This window comes from Mesocricetus auratus, unplaced genomic scaffold (genome assembly GCF_017639785.1).
Source record: "Mesocricetus auratus isolate SY011 unplaced genomic scaffold, BCM_Maur_2.0 Super-Scaffold_100003, whole genome shotgun sequence".
Lineage (NCBI taxonomy): Eukaryota > Metazoa > Chordata > Mammalia > Rodentia > Cricetidae > Mesocricetus > Mesocricetus auratus.
In genome coordinates this window covers 29,084,649-29,100,835 of record NW_024429188.1, presented here as the reverse complement: position 1 = coordinate 29,100,835, position 16,187 = coordinate 29,084,649, and the positions used below count along the sequence as shown (strand labels likewise).

Sequence of the window (16,187 nt, the reverse complement as noted above, 5' to 3'; positions counted from 1 at the left end):
TGTTGCAATGGCTACAGATTCAGGAAATATGTACCCCTATAAAAATAATACTGAAAAGTATAAAGAAGAAAAGTATTATAGTTTCAAACTTGCAATTCTTTCTACTGTGAATCATCACTTCATTAAGTAATAGCTCCTATCTAATGTACTATTCCTAGGAGTAAAAACTGCCATTCCACTTTTGACATATAATATCGAAACATCCACAAGTTTGCTATTTGTTATTCTATACCAGCTTTCCTCTTGAAACATATCTCAAAAAGTAAAGGAGCACAAAGCACAAAAGTTATTTATAAAGCGATTGTAATATATTTTATGGGAATAAAGAAAGAGGAATGGATTTCTTATTACTGCAATTGACACACAAATTTGGGATGCTCTCATCCTGTCAAAATGAGTAAATTTCATTAAAATTTCTTTGACTTCATTATACTTTTAAATGATAACTGAGTTTTATAACTTTATACCTCTCATGATCTTTCGTGTATTATTTAAAGACTATGTATGATTACATATTTATTTTTGGGAGAATGTATGACATACAGCTTCTAAAACCTGATAATGGCAGGTAGCAGATTCTGTGTTGATCTTTCAAAATCAATGATTGACGTGACATGTGCTTTGAAAAAATTGCACTTATTTGACAATATATATCAGGTATTTTTCTAGCATCAAAATAAAACTAAATTTTACATAAAACCAACATCAACTGATGTGATAGTACTGCTTAAAGACCACATACAACTAGTTCAACATTACTAGAATGGCAAAAATCAAGGATTTTAAGTGTAAGGATTTTAAGAAGTAGTTTGGTTTAAATTCAAGAAGAAAGACAAGTCTCAAAGAATTCTAATTATTGAGTAAATTACTTGATATTTTATAAGGAAATAGTTTAAATGATTTTACAAAATAAAAAGGAATCTATTACAAATATAATTAGTTAGTAAAAATACTCTTTAATGATATTCATTATATTTTTGCATATGCAACATAATCCATAGATTTCTGTATAACAGGAAATTAAGAGTTATTGTATTTTATGAAAATCCACATGTATTTGTATGATAGTGGGTAGCTTCAATGCCAGAATTTGCAAAGTGTAATGGGAAGTTTATTATGTACTGAAACCCTGTCTTTGAAAGAAAAAGGAAAAAAATTAACGTGAAACTTATAAACAACTTATTTTCTGTTATGGAAGATTAATTAAAATTGTAAAATTAATCAACCAATTCAAAATTGAGGAAAGAGAAAAAAAGACAATCAGAATAAAACTTTAAAAAAATTCCCATCATTTCACATTTTCAGGTTTATCTGCAACAGCAAAATAAATAACTCCATTGAGATGCTTGAAATAGGGGCACACTTTCAAATTTTATCATGTTAACCAAGATCCTTTGTAGAGATAGTCTTTATCAAGGAAATTAAGGGATGAGAGGTAAATACTTTCAGAGACAAGATGATAAACAATATACTTAATACATTTCTAACATGATGTTCAATGAACATATAACAATCTTCTTAGTAGGATAATTCTGCTCAACTCTCACTGGATACTTTATATAAATGAATACTTAATTTTTTCATAGCGAGCATTAACTCTATTTCTATATCCTAATTGAGTAGATATAGAAAGTTTGTAATACTCATTTCTATATTACTAAAAGCATTATCATAGAATACCTTTGAGTTTATATATTGATGTCATTATTTGAAAGAATCTCCTAAGTTTCAAACATATACCCTGAACTAAGTCCTGCACTTGTAAAAATTTCTTCTATAGATTTATTTGAACTTGCCAAGATAAAGAAGTAGTTGACATGAAATACTTTACCTGCAGTGCTACGTATTTGGATTAAGAGAGAAACGACAAAATAAGCTTTCCCCATATCAATAAATTATAGTTGCATTTTTACTATCATATTTCCCCCCAGCAATGTAACTAATAAGGATATTTTATGAAGGATTTAATACCTGTGAATTCTCCACGTTTCCAAGGGCATACATGGAGAGTGTATGGAACTGAGTTGTCAGGTTCTATCGTGATATAGGAAGTTCCCCACACTATTGAGAGATCTGAAGTTACCTAGAAAAGTGGATTGGAATAGAAGAATTATGTAATATCAATATGAAAATATTTCTTTGCTTTATCATGTTATACTACAACATGTGAATTAGTGTCATAAGCTACTACATAAAAGTGTATTCTAATTTAATTATTCCTATTTACTTTTTGACTTTTCACTGAAAAGGAAGTCAGAAAATTGTCTAATACTATAAAAGGAAAAAAACTGAGAAGAGGCTTATGGAAAATCAGAACAAGGGAATTAATTTTTGAAGAAAAGAAATGTTATTTTCTGTTGCTGCTTAATTATTGATTATCAAAATACCAGTTTCCTTTATAGACAATGGACAATTTTAGTGGAATTTTACATATAAGAAATAGAACTATTACAATGAGTTTGCATATTAGTAATAACACAGCATGTGAAGAATATTTAAGCATAATTTTGGCACAAACTTGAATAAAGTTTCAGTTAATTGTGTCTATATATTTGTCTGTTATGATGAATTCCTAATAATTAAATCTAACCCTTCAAAATATTTTTGAAGACTTCCATTTTAATTTACATTTATGTGTATGCATGTATGTCTATGTGTGTATCTACTCATGTGTGGGCATCTATAAAGATCAGAAGACGACCTTGGGTCCCCTGGAACTGGAATTATAGGTGGTTGTGAACTCCCTGATATGGGTGCTAAGAACTGAACTTGGGTTCTATAGAAGAACAGTAAATTTGTTTAAACAATAAGCCAGATCTTCAGTGCTCACATATAAAAATTTCACAGTTTTCATTTATTTTAGCAATTTCTTTTGTAAAAATCTTTTTTAAGCAGGGAAAAATGATATTTCTTATCATGTAGGGGATTTAATTGTCAGATGGAGATTTCCCCACATTATCAAAAAATCTTCAATACCCAAAATAGTGTATTGAAAAAACGATCTCTGTTTTTCACAATATATATATATCATAAAACACAGTAACACACTGAGAACATACATACATATTCATATACCCTGTGAACAGAATCCTAGTCTTTAAAAAATTTTATCTATTCTTGATTGCACATGTGAGTATTGTCTGTTGCCTTTCTTTGTATCTTACTTGAACATATTCATGTTATGAAAAAAGAGATGTCCTTTTTGAAGACTGAATGATATTTTATTGTACAGTTACAAACACATATACTTCTCCACCTATCTATCTATTTATCTATCTGTCTGTCTGTCTGTCTGTCTGTCTATCTATCTATCTATCTATCTATCTATCTATCTATCTATCTATCTATCTGTCTATCTGTCTATCATATCTATCCAGTCACTATCTCCTTATCTCTCTCCTCCTACTACCCTTCTTCCTTTTTTACTTTTCATTTCTTTTTTTTGAGACATGTTTTCATACTGCAAACCACACTGGCTTGGAACTCAATGAACTCACTATTTACTAGGGCATCCTTGAACTCAAAAGCAATTCTATAGCCCCAGCCTTTCAAATGTTATATTCATAGTACAGAAATCTATTCTATATATGTAACTAGACACACATTTTGCTATTTCCACTTTGATATTTCACTTTTTTCTTTTCTTTTAAATGTTTGAAAAATCAAATGATGTTCTAGGTGTGAATAATTTTGATTTTGTCAACTTTAAATTGGATAGGCTTTTCAAATATGTAGATTAATGTATTTTTTAATTTTTGGAACTAATTGATTCTTTTAGATTTTTGAGTTATTCTTTTGTCATATTCTTTTCAGGTACTATTGGTAGTGATATGCTGATATGCTTTATGCTGCTTTACAGATGTCTGAGGTTTGATAAGCGTTTGATTTTTTTCTTCTGCTGTTACTTTGAATCTACTCCTGAGGCTAGACACTGAACAATTTGTTTCATTTACTTTATTATTCAATTGGTGGTGGTGGTAGTAGTAGCAGCAGCAGCAGCAGCAGCAGCAGTAGCACTAGTATTACTAGTAGTAATGCCAGCATGAATGTCTGGTTCATCATTTTGTTCCTTCTGTCTTCGACAGTTTAGTGATTTCTATGTACAAAGCAGGAATCCCCTGTAATTAATATGTAATCACTGTAATCCCTAATTAGATATTGGTGAAAACTTCAGTAATTATTTCGCATATGCTTGTTGAATACTTTGAACCACAAACATTAATCTTCTGTCATGGATCATTACATTAAGCATTAGAGCACCTCTCTAGTATTCAAGTAGCTTAAAATTCTGCCATATTCAGACAGAACTTCAATGTATGCCTTAAGCGAAAAATTCAACCCTCTTGCATCTTTCTTTGGCATGCCAAAATCTTTATACAGGAATTTGACTTGCTTGATTACAAGGGATAAACAAGATCCTTTAATTTCACATAACAGTATTTCATATTCCAGATCTTTTTATGGAGTATACAATCAAATTTTTGTTGGTTAATAATTATATTGCAGCGAAGACAAAGTTAAACAGTTGTTGAGTGCTTTTGACAAAGAGCCTCAGAACAGGATCTTCCTATGAAAACAAAACCCTTAGAGAAGTAAAATAACAAGAAAACATTTCTAGTGAATACTGCCAGGATAACTTCAGAAAAGTTAAATATCGATTCGTACCAAACCTGCATATTGTCTTGCCTGAAAGACTTCCATTATTTGCATGTGCTACAAATGCAGAGTTAGAGAGATAGGCAGAATGAAATAGGCCAGGTTCTCAGATCTCGCCAATCTTTTCTCATAACAGTGTTTAGAGTTTTCCTCAAATATGCACTCCTTCTTTTACAGATTTTTGAATATTGTGATACACTGATCTCATTATAGATTTGAGGGATCAATAGATTTACAAAATGATTTAAATAGAGGAGAAAAACACTTGAATACAAATGGAATATTTTGACTGTGGGAATTTTTAAGCAAATGTATATACTGAAGTAAATGAAACAACAAACATGGACAGGGGTAGGGAACAAGAAAGGAATGGTTGTACGAGGGAGAGGAAGAAAGAGAAAAGCCAGTGAAGGAAGGAACAGGAGGGTTAAGGATGGGTGGAGGGAGGGAGGTAGCAAGAGGGGGGAAAGAAGAGGGAATAAATTGAGCACACTGAATTAATTACATTTTATAGACCAAAAGAATAGGAGAGAATGCAGAACAGAAGTATTGAAGAGGACTTAATGCAATGGCATGGTGCAGCCTGACTAAGTGGTGGTATTATTTCCTTCAATGAACAGAAACATGTGCAGTTTCGGGCACCCATGTATCAGCTGGGTAGTTTTGTTTTTGTTGATTTGTTGTCATAATTTTGTGGTATAATTTAAAAATAAAACTATAAAATTATTATGATGGTTTAGTTGTTGCCATCAACAATAGCAGATGGGGTATCTAAGCTGAGTCCAGGTGTCTTGTTCTATGTAAGTATTTAGAATTGTTAAAATTAAAATAGAACTATAAAATGAGCCACCACTCCAGTTTCTGGATATGTATTGAGAATTGTTTCAGTATTATTGTGTATTAAAATATTAAGAATAGAGTTATCCATTGTGCTTACATGTGAGAATAATTTATATTTAACTGCACAAGCAAAGTTACTATGTGAAAATTGCTAATTTTAATTGCTTTCCATTTTAAGTGCATTTCTTCTCCAAGAAAAAATCTAAAGTAACAACCTAGACACCATTACTGCCATGGAAACAAAATGAACTAAATAAGTGATGTAGGATAATTGGACATTTTTAAATGTGTTTTCCCAAAACTCTTGGCAGGTTTTCCTACTTGCTGATAAATTCTGAAAGTGAATAATGGATACTACAAAAAATATGTCCTTATATACCTACCTACCTTCATTCTCTCCACCCCTGTTTTAATACCAACCTTTATGTTTTCACATGTTTCTAAACAAAAAATTTAAGCACTATTATGCCCTCAAGACCTCTATGTTATGCTTTATAATATGAACAAAACATGGACATAAAACATTGTCCCTGAGCTGACAGGGTACATTTGCCTAGCATGCACAAAAGTCCTGGATATATCATGAGGTAAACAGGCCGGCTTCCCGGCCTGTTCTCCAGCGCCTGCAGATCGCCTGGGAACTGCACAGAGCTCCCAATCCCGGCGGGAGCCAAGCACCCCAGACTCCAGATCTTCTCTCCCACCATCGAGACCAGGAAACGAGAGGAACCTGGGAGTCCAGGGAAGTAGCTATCCCTCCTGCAGCATCCGGTAAACAGGCCGGCTTCCTGGCCTGTGTTCCAGTGCCTGCAGATCGCCTGGGAACTGCACAGAGCTCCCAATCCCGGCGGGAGCCAAGCACCCCAGACTCCAGATCTTCTCTCCCACCAACGAGACCAGGAAACCAGAGGAGCCAGGGAGACCAGGGGAGTAGCTGTTCCCAATCAGGTACAACAGGACCCAGCATAGGATCCAGGGGACCAGGTAGGAGGCTAAGCGCCCCAGATTCCTGTTCTTCTTCTCCACCCACTGACCAGCATTTGGACAAGGAATAGAAGAACCACCAGATTATTAGACTTGCTAGCACCCACCAAAAGGGAACTCTGGTCCCCAGACCAGTAAGGGGCTCTTTCTGCACCCACTAGAAATAGAGATGGGAAAGAGACAATACAAAAACACAGTCAGTAACAGAAAAATAAATATGACACCGCCAGATTCTAGAGACTCCACACCAGCAAGACCCCAACATTCCAATGCGAACGAAGCAGAAGAGAATGACCTTAAAAGCACTTTCATGAAAGTGATAGAGGCCCTAAAAGAGGATATTGGAAAATCCCTCAAAGAAATGGAAGAAAAAACAAACCAAAAAATGCAAGAAATGGAAGAAAAAACAAAGCAAAAAATGCAAGAATTGGAAGAAGAAACATACCAAAAAAGGCAGAAAATGGAAGAAGAAACAAAGCAAAAAATGCAAGAAATGGTAGAAAAAACAAAGCAAAAAATGAAAAAAATGGAAGAAGAAACAAACCAAAAAAAAGCAGGAAATGGAAGAAGAAACAAAGCACAAAATGCAAGACATGGAACAAAAAGCAAACCAAAAAATGCAAGAAATGGAAGAAAGAACAAACCAAAAAATTCATAAAAGGCAACAAAAGGACGAACAGATAAACAGAAAATTGCAAGAAGCAATGCAAACACTGCAAGGGTTGAAAACTGAAATAGAGACATTAAAAAAAACACAATCTGAAGAAAGGCAGAAAATAGAAAAGCTGGACAAACAGTCAGGCACTACCAATACAAGCATTACCAACAGAATAGAAGAGATGGAAGAGAGAATCTCGAGTGTTGAAGATACACTAGGAGAAATGGATTTATCAACCAAAGAAAACCTTAAATCCAACAAATCCTTAACACAAAACATCCAGGAATTATGGGACACCATGAAAAGACCAAACCTAAGAATAATAGGTATAGAAGAAGGAGAAGAAATCCACCTCAAAGGGGCAGAAGGCATATTCAACAAAATCATAGAAGAAAACTTTCCCAACCTTAAGAAAGACATGCCAATGAAGGTACAAGAAGCCTACAGAACACCAAATAGAGTGGACCACAAAAAAAATCCCCTCGCCACATAATAATCAAGACCCCAAACATACAGAATAAAGAAAGAATATTAAGAGCAGCTAAGGAAAAAGGTCAAGTAACATATAAAGGCAGACCTATCAGAATTACACCTGATTTCTCCAAGGAAACTCTGAAAGCCAGAAGGTCCTGGAAAGATATTCTACCTACACTAAGAGTCCACGGATGCCAGCCCAGACTACTATACCCGGCAAAGCTCTCAATCACTATAGACAGAGAAAACAAGATATTCCATGACAAAACTAGATTCAAGCAATATGTGTCCACTAACCCAACCCTTCAGAAAATTTTGGAAGGAAAACTCCAACCCAAGGAAGCTAACTACAACCAGAAAAACATAAGCATTAGAGAATTCCTCTCTACCAACAGCCAAAAGAACAAAGGGGTGAAATTCCATACATAATTCCACCACCAACAACCATCGCAAATCGAAGAAGGATGAGCAATCAATGGTCATTAATATCCCTCAATATTAACGGCCTTAACTCACCCATAAAAAGACACAGACTAGCAGAATGGATTCGAAGACAGAACCCTTCCTTCTGCTGCATACAAGAAACACACCTCACCCTCAAAGACAGACATTACCTGAGAGTTAAAGGTTGGGAAAAAATTTTTCAATCAAATGAACCCAAGAAACAAGCAGGGGTAGCAATCCTAATATCTAACAAACTAGACTTTAAAATAAAATCAATCAAAAGAGATGAAGGAGGTCATTACATACTCATCACAGGTGAAACCCACCAAGATGAAGTGTTTATCCTGAACATCTATGCCCCCAATACAAAGGCATCCACATTCGTTAAAGAAACATTATTAGAACTTAAATCTCATCTAAAGCCCCACACAGTTATAGTGGGAGATTTCAACACACCACTCTCACCACTAGACAGGAATACCAGACAGAAACTCAACAAAGAAGCAAAGGGTCTAATAGAAGTAATGACCCAACTGGGATTAGCAGATATCTATAGAACATTTCATCCACATAAAAAAGAATATACCTTCTTCTCACCACCACATGGAACCTTCTCAAAAATCGACCACATACTTGGCAACATATCAAACCTCAGAAGCTACAAAAAAATTGGAATAACTCCATGCATCTTATCAGACCACGATGCCTTAAAATTAGAATTCAACAACAACACAAATTGCAGAAAACCTACAAACTCATGGAAATTGAATAATGCTCAACTGCACCATCCCTGGGTCAAAGAGGAAATAAAAAAAGAAATTAAAGACTTCCTCGAATTCAATGAAAATGGAGACACAACATACCCAAACCTATGGGACACTTTGAAAGCAGTGCTACGGGGGAAGTTCGTAGCACTAAGTGCTCACATGAAGAAACAGGAGAACAGTTATACCAGAGAATTAACATCACAGCTGAAAGCTCTAGAACACAAAGAAGCAAACTCCCCCAGGAGGAGTAGACGCCAGGAAATAATCAAATTGAGGGCTGAAATCAATAAAGTAGAAACCAGGAAAACAATACAAAGAATCAATGCAACGAAGAGTTGGTTCTTTGAGAAAATCAACAAGATAGACAAACCTTTGTCCTAACTTACCAAACAGCAGAGAGTGAACACGCAAATTAACAAAATCAGAAATGAAAAGGGGGACATAACAACAGACTCTGAGGAAATCCAGAGAATCATTAGGTCATACTTTGAAAACCTGTACTCCACAAAAATCGAAAATTTAAAGGAAATGGATGACTTCCTGATCAGCTATCATTTGCCAAAACTAAATCAAGAACAGATAAGCAATTTAAATAGACCTATAACCCCTATGGAAATAGAAGCTGTCATCAAAAGTCTCCCAACCAAAAAAGTCCAGGTCCAGATGGCCTCAGTGCAGAATTCTACCACAACTTCAAAGAACAGCTTATACCAATTCTTCTCAAAGTGTTCCACACAATAGAAGCAGAAGGGTCTTTGCCAAACTCTTTCTATGAGGCTTCAATAACCTTGATCCCCAAGCCACACAAAGATACAACTAAGAAAGAGAACTTCAGACCAATATCCCTCATGAACATTGATGCAAAAATACTCAATAAAATACTGGCAAATCGGATCCAAGAACACATCAAAACAATCATTCACCACGATCAAGTAGGTTTCATCCCAGGGATGCAGGGATGGTTCAACATACGAAAATCCATCAACGTAATCCACCATATAAACAAGCTGAAAAACAAAAATCACATGATCATCTCACTAGATGCTGAAAAAGCCTTTGACAAAATCCAACACCCCTTCATGATAAAGGTCTTGGAGAGATCTGGGATAACAGGGACATACTTAAACATAATAAAAGCTATATACAGTAAACCAACAGCCAACATCAAACTAAATGGACAGAAACTCAACGCAATTCCTCTAAAATCAGGAACAAAACAAGGCTGTCCACTCTCTCCATACCTTTTCAACATGGTACTTGAAGTTCTAGCTATTGCCATACGACAACAAAGGGGGATCAGGGGATACAAATTGGGAAGGAAGAGGTCAAACTTTCACTGTTTGCAGACGATATGATAGTTTACATCAATGACCCAAAGAACTCTACCAGGGAACTCTTACAGCTGATTAACACCTTCAGCAAAGTGGCAGGCTACAAGATCAACTCAAGAAAATCAGTAGCCCTACTATATACAGATGATAAAAGGGCTGAAAGAGAAATCAGAGAAACATCACCCTTTACAATTGCCACAAACAACATAAAATACCTTGGGGTAACGCTAACCAAACAAGTGAAAGACCTGTATCGTAAGAACTTTGAATCTTTAAAGAAAGAAATTAAAGAAGCCCTCAGAAAATGGAAAGATCTCCCATGCTCTTGGATAGGTAGGATCAATGTAGTAAAAATGGCAATCCTGCCAAAAGCAATCTACAGATTCAATGCAATCCCCATTAAAATCCCAGCACAATTCTTCACAGACCTTGAAAGAACAATAATCAATTTTGTATGGAAAAACAAAAGACCCAGGATAGCCAAAACAACCCTGTTCAACAAGGCAACGTCCAGAGGCATCACTATCCCTGACCTCAAGCTCTATTATAGAGCTATAGTCCTGAAAACAGCTTGGTATTGGCACAAAAATAGACAGGTAGACCAATGGAATCGAATTGAAAATCCGGGTATTAACCCACACACGTACGAACATCTGATCTTTGACAAAGAAGCTAAAAATATACAATGGAATAAAGAAAGCATCTTCAACAAATGGTGCTGGCATAATTGGAGACTGGCATGTAGAAGAATGCGGATTGATCCATGTTTATCGCCATGCACAAAACTTAAGTCCAAATGGATCAAAGACCTCAACATAAATCCACTCACACTGAACCTCTTAGAAGAGAAAGTGGGTGGTACCCTTGAACGAATTGGTACAGGAGACAGCTTCCTGAACATAACACCAGTAGCACAGACAGTGAGATCAACAATTAATAAATGGGACCTACTGAAACTGAGAAGCTTCTGTAAGGCAAAGGACACAGTCACCAAGACAAAAAGGCAGCCTACAGAATGGGAAAAAATATTCACTAATCCCACATCTGACAGAGGGTTGATCTCCAAAATTTACAAAGAACTCAAGAAGCAAGTCTCCAAAACAGCAAAGGACCCAATTAAAAAGTGGGCTGCAGAACTAAATAGAGAGTTTTCAATAGAGGAGTCTAAAATGGCTGAGAGGCACTTGAGAAAGTGCTCCACATCCTTAGCCATCCGGGAAATGCAAATCAAAACAACTCTGAGATACCATCTCACTCCTGTCAGAATGGCTAAAATCAAAAACACCAATGACAATTTATGCTGGAGAGGATGTGGTGAAAGGGGAACACTGCTCCATTGCTGGTGGGAGTGCCAACTGGTTCAGCCACTTTGGAAATCAGTATGGAGATTCCTCAGAAAAATGGGAATAAACCTACCACATGACCCAGCAACTCCACTCTTAGGCATATATCCAAAAGATGCCCATTCATACAACAAAGATGTCTGTTCCACTATGTTCATAGCAGCTTTATTTGTAATAGCCAGAACTTGGAAGCAACCTAGATGTCCCTCACCCGAAGAGTGGACAGAGAAAATGTGGTACATCTACACAATGGAGTACTATTTCAGCAGAAAAAAATAATGGAATCATGAGATTCGCAGGCAAATGGATGACACTAGAAGAATCCATCCTGAGTGAGGTAACCCAGTCACAAAAAGAGAAACATGGCATGTACTCTCTCATATATGGATTTTAGACATAGATCTGGGGAGTGCCAACCTACAATCCTATGGCCAGAGAGTCTGGGAAACAGAAACTTCATTTAGTGGCCGGTTAAGTACTGAGCTGAACTCAAGAAAGCCAGTAACAGAGAGGGAGGACTGGTGATAAAAGGGATTAAGACTGGGCTGGTTTAACCCCCAGAAACAGCTGACCAGACAAAGTTTAACTCTTGAATCCTGGGAATCCAGCATGGGACTGATCAATACCCCCTGAATTTGGGTGTCAATGAGGAGGCCTAGGGAACCTATTGAGCCTTGGGCAGCAGATCAGTACCCATCCCAAGTATACACACGGACTTTGGACTCCCATAGAACAATGTGAGGTGCACTCTCACCCTGAACTCTTGGGGAAGGGTCTAGGCCCTGCCCTATATGAAATGACAGACTATGCATACCCCCATTGAGGGCCTCACCCTCCCTGGGGGAATGAGGGGATAACGGGTGGGGGGGTTGGGGTGATGGCTTGGGAGGAGGGGAGGGAATGGGAGCGGGACCTGGAACTGACTTGTGAAGGAACCTCGTTTCTTATCTAAATTTAAACTGGAAAAAAAGAAAGTTATTTGAATGCATGTTAAACATTAATGTAATTTTTGAAAGGTTATATCTGATTTTTTTTTACCCAAATAAATCTGGAGAAAAAAAAAAGAACCAGTGGCACACAGTTTGCAGGGGGGAAAAGACAGTTCAAGGAATTAGAAACAAAACAAAGATGCCAATATCATGATGACTGATTTCTTGGGTAGAACATGGTGTTTAGGCAAAGTTAGAAGCTTGAGCTGGGAAAGGAAGTGCTCATGGTGAATCCGTGACTACATCTTGTCCCCTAGTCCAGGATTTCTTACCTTGCCCAGAACAGACAAAGACCAATAACATCACACTGTCTGGCTTTTTGAAATCAATAATCTAAAAATAGGAGAGAGTCCTACCATATAAGTATAATATATTTAACATTCTTACTGATGGATATTTATGTTACTAGTGAACATCAGAATATATGACATGAAAATAAAACTACCAGTTTTAAATTATGTTTAAATTATCATTGTAATTATGAAGTCACCCTCATTAAAAACTGTAAATGGTGAAAAAAAAGTCCTGGATATGAGAAAGTGAGAGATAAAGGAGACAGGTAAGAAAGGGAGGGATGAATAGGGACAGACAGGTTGAAGGATGGGCAAGGTAAAGGGGGGAGGGACAAGTGGGGAGAATATATATGAATATATTATACTCATACAATGAAGAATAGTAAACAGGACAATAACATGTAGTAAGTAAAAGCCACATCAGGTACTACAGACAACATCCTGATGCTAAGAGTCGATACTTAAAGGTTTTAGTGAGTACTGACAAGAGGAGATTTAAACTTATAGTACTTGTCACAAAGAAATTATTTGAAATCTAGTAAGAAGTAAACCAAAATATATTTTTGAGATTTAAAAGAAGCATAGGATGAGCTCAGGGAGTTTCCACATTTCTGTCATCTCCTCTGAAGATGAATGCAGGACCTATGGTTGATAGATAAAGCTTGTTTTGATGAGCAGATTGGATATATTATAATTTGTAGGTAAAAAAAACAAGAGTAAGACTTGGATTTCTATTTTTGATGCTGAGGATTAAACTCAGAGTCTTGTACAGACTTAAGCACAGATTCTCAACAATGCCTCTTGCACCAGCTCAGTGGAATATGCTTGCAATTTCTGCATTTAGTAGATAAAGAGGATGATTTTGAGTTTGATATAAGCATAGGCTACAAAAAGATACTCTATTTAAAAATATTTAAAAAATAATTATGCTCCTACATTTTCTTGAAACTATCTTGTATTATGTATGTATAATATACTCAAGAAAAATAAACATGATACAAATATGTAAACTTGAAAGAGTTTCATAGTTACACACTCATATTTTAGTATAAAACTTGTTTATAGTTAGATGTGGTAGCAGGTGGCTACCCCCAAGCACCTGAGAACTGAAGTTTGAGGCTATGGCAAGTCATTATCTCAAATAAATCAAATAAGCACAAAAGAAATTAGAAAATAAAGTAATAACAACAATAACAAACTTATTTCATGCTAAACCCATTTAGAAATTAAAATTATTAGCCTGTGGAATAATAACAGAAGAAGAATTATTTAAATTTTCACATTATTAACATAATTCACATAAAGTGTATTCAGAAGGAAGAATGTTCTTACTAAAAATGTCTTACCTTAAATGTCAGGAGACTTTTTGTATAATTAGGCACTATTATGGACTTAGCTGTCACATTTCCCACTTTACAGTCTATAACAATGTGATCCAAGGCCAGAGGTTTCATCCCAATCCCATCAATTTCAATGATGTGTTCCATACCATCTACTTCATTTTGTAAAGTAAGTTTACCCTATGATAAAAAAGACAGGTTTCAACTCTACAGCACTCAGAAGTCATAATTAAATGTCAAGCAATTTCTCCCACTATTCTTCTTGAGTCTCAGGTAAAAAAAGAAGCTTTATGAAACAGTCACTGAAGCTTCCAGTTCATATAAAATTATTTTATTAAATAAAGAATGTACTAATAAAATTCTATTATTTTTTATCTTTCTGGAAATTATGTATTATATAAGTATTCTCACACAATTACATGTGTATTTACTACCCTGTCAAAGAACTATTCCTAAGGGAGACTATTCAGATGCAGCAACTGACTTAATGGATAGGAACAATGTTTCATATTCAGTGAGCATGCTTTCTGAAAATAACTCAGATAAAAATATTCATAGACAATAGTATTGGGACATGATACCTATTGTCCTTTCAAACATTTTAAGAAAAACTATCAAGTTTATAGAATATACAAATTGTTAGTCAATATTTGTGTAACTAACTACATTGACTACTATCTATATCATTCAAATATTATATAAGAATGAATCCATATCTGCATGGTAACCCGGAGAAGAGTTATGAGAGATCTTCTAATTGGGTTGGGAGCAGGGGCAAGGGTAGAGGAGACGGAGATGGGAGAAAGAGAAGGGGGGAAGAGTAGGTAAGAGTAGGACATGGGAGAGCAGGAGCAGAGAAGAGGAGAGAAGGATGAGAGATATCATAATAGAGGGAGCCATTATAAGTTGGAGGAGAGATCTGGCACTAGTGAGATCTTCACAGATCTACAAGAATGATACCAACTGGCATTAAGGCTACTTAAATGCCCTCCCCTGGTAATGAGATTGATGACTACCCTATATGCCATCCTAGAACCCTCATAATCTAGTGGTGGAAGCTGAGGCAGACACCCACAGCTAAAATCAAACTGAATTCCTGGAACCCACTTGCAAAGAGGAGTGATGAGCAAAGGAATCAAGACCAGGCTGGCGAAACCCACAGAGGTAGTTGACCTAAGCAAGGGGGAATGCATGGACCCCAGACTGATGCCCAAGAGGCCAGCATGGGACTGATCCAGACACACCCCCACCACCCCCAAACGTGGGTGTCAGAGAAGAAGCCTTGGCAATCTGTGGGACCTTGGAGGGATGCTCTCTCAGCCTGGACACATGGGGGAGGACCTAGACAGTGCACGGGATGATATGACAGATTCTGAAAATCCCTCATGGAAGCCTTTACCCTCTCTGGGGAGTGGATGGAAGATGGAGTGGAGTGGGGGGTTGGGAGGATGGGGGACTGGGAGCAGAGGGTAGGGAGAAATAACTGAGAGTAACATGTGTAAAAAGTTAAATGAAAAGAAATAAAAGAAAGAATCCATGATTTCATACCATAATTTCACATTCCATAATGGGTTTGAATGTCAAAGGATACTGGATAGTTTCACCAGGGCCAACATGTAAAATCTGAGGCCCATAAAACCACTCTCCTTCTATTTTAATCACAATTCTCCAAGGTTTCTTTGTTTCATTTTTCTAAAACATGAAAAGTTACACATATATTAGAGGAGTAACATTGGTAAAGCGGAATTATATGTCAATTCTTATATTTCTGAAGTCATACAAAATAAAATTAACTTGGGATGGCAATGCAAGTACCAGTCTTGTGAATCCTGGAGATCCAGAAATGATGCATGAATTGCAATTGAATTTACATTCAGGAAGAAACCATGAAATAATGAGGAAACACAATTTCCAGCCTAAAATACAACTATAACAGATATGGGAAACCTCAAAATGAGAGGCTAGGATGAGTTTGAGACAGGAAAAATAGTGTAGAATCTCAAAATGTAGCATCCTGAAATGTATTTCCTGGCTATTATATCTTTTCTATAAATTTGTAATACTGCTC

The 16,187-nt window shown here is 36.2% G+C and overlaps 1 protein-coding gene across 3 annotated transcripts in view; it reads right to left on the bottom strand.

The window, feature by feature from the left end:
• The window catches only part of Cfap47 (cilia and flagella associated protein 47), a 255,121-nt gene that overhangs the window by 78,897 nt on the left and 160,037 nt on the right, over positions 1 to 16,187 (bottom strand). For all 3 annotated transcript variants that reach the window (XM_040744177.1, XM_040744175.1, XM_040744176.1), the window contains 3 exons: positions 15,668 to 15,811; positions 14,126 to 14,299; positions 1,972 to 2,083 (listed from right to left, as the gene is read on the bottom strand). In XM_040744177.1, the coding sequence (XP_040600111.1) occupies positions 1,972 to 2,083; positions 14,126 to 14,299; positions 15,668 to 15,811 (430 nt within the window). The remainder of the gene's footprint in view (positions 1 to 1,971; positions 2,084 to 14,125; positions 14,300 to 15,667; positions 15,812 to 16,187) is intronic.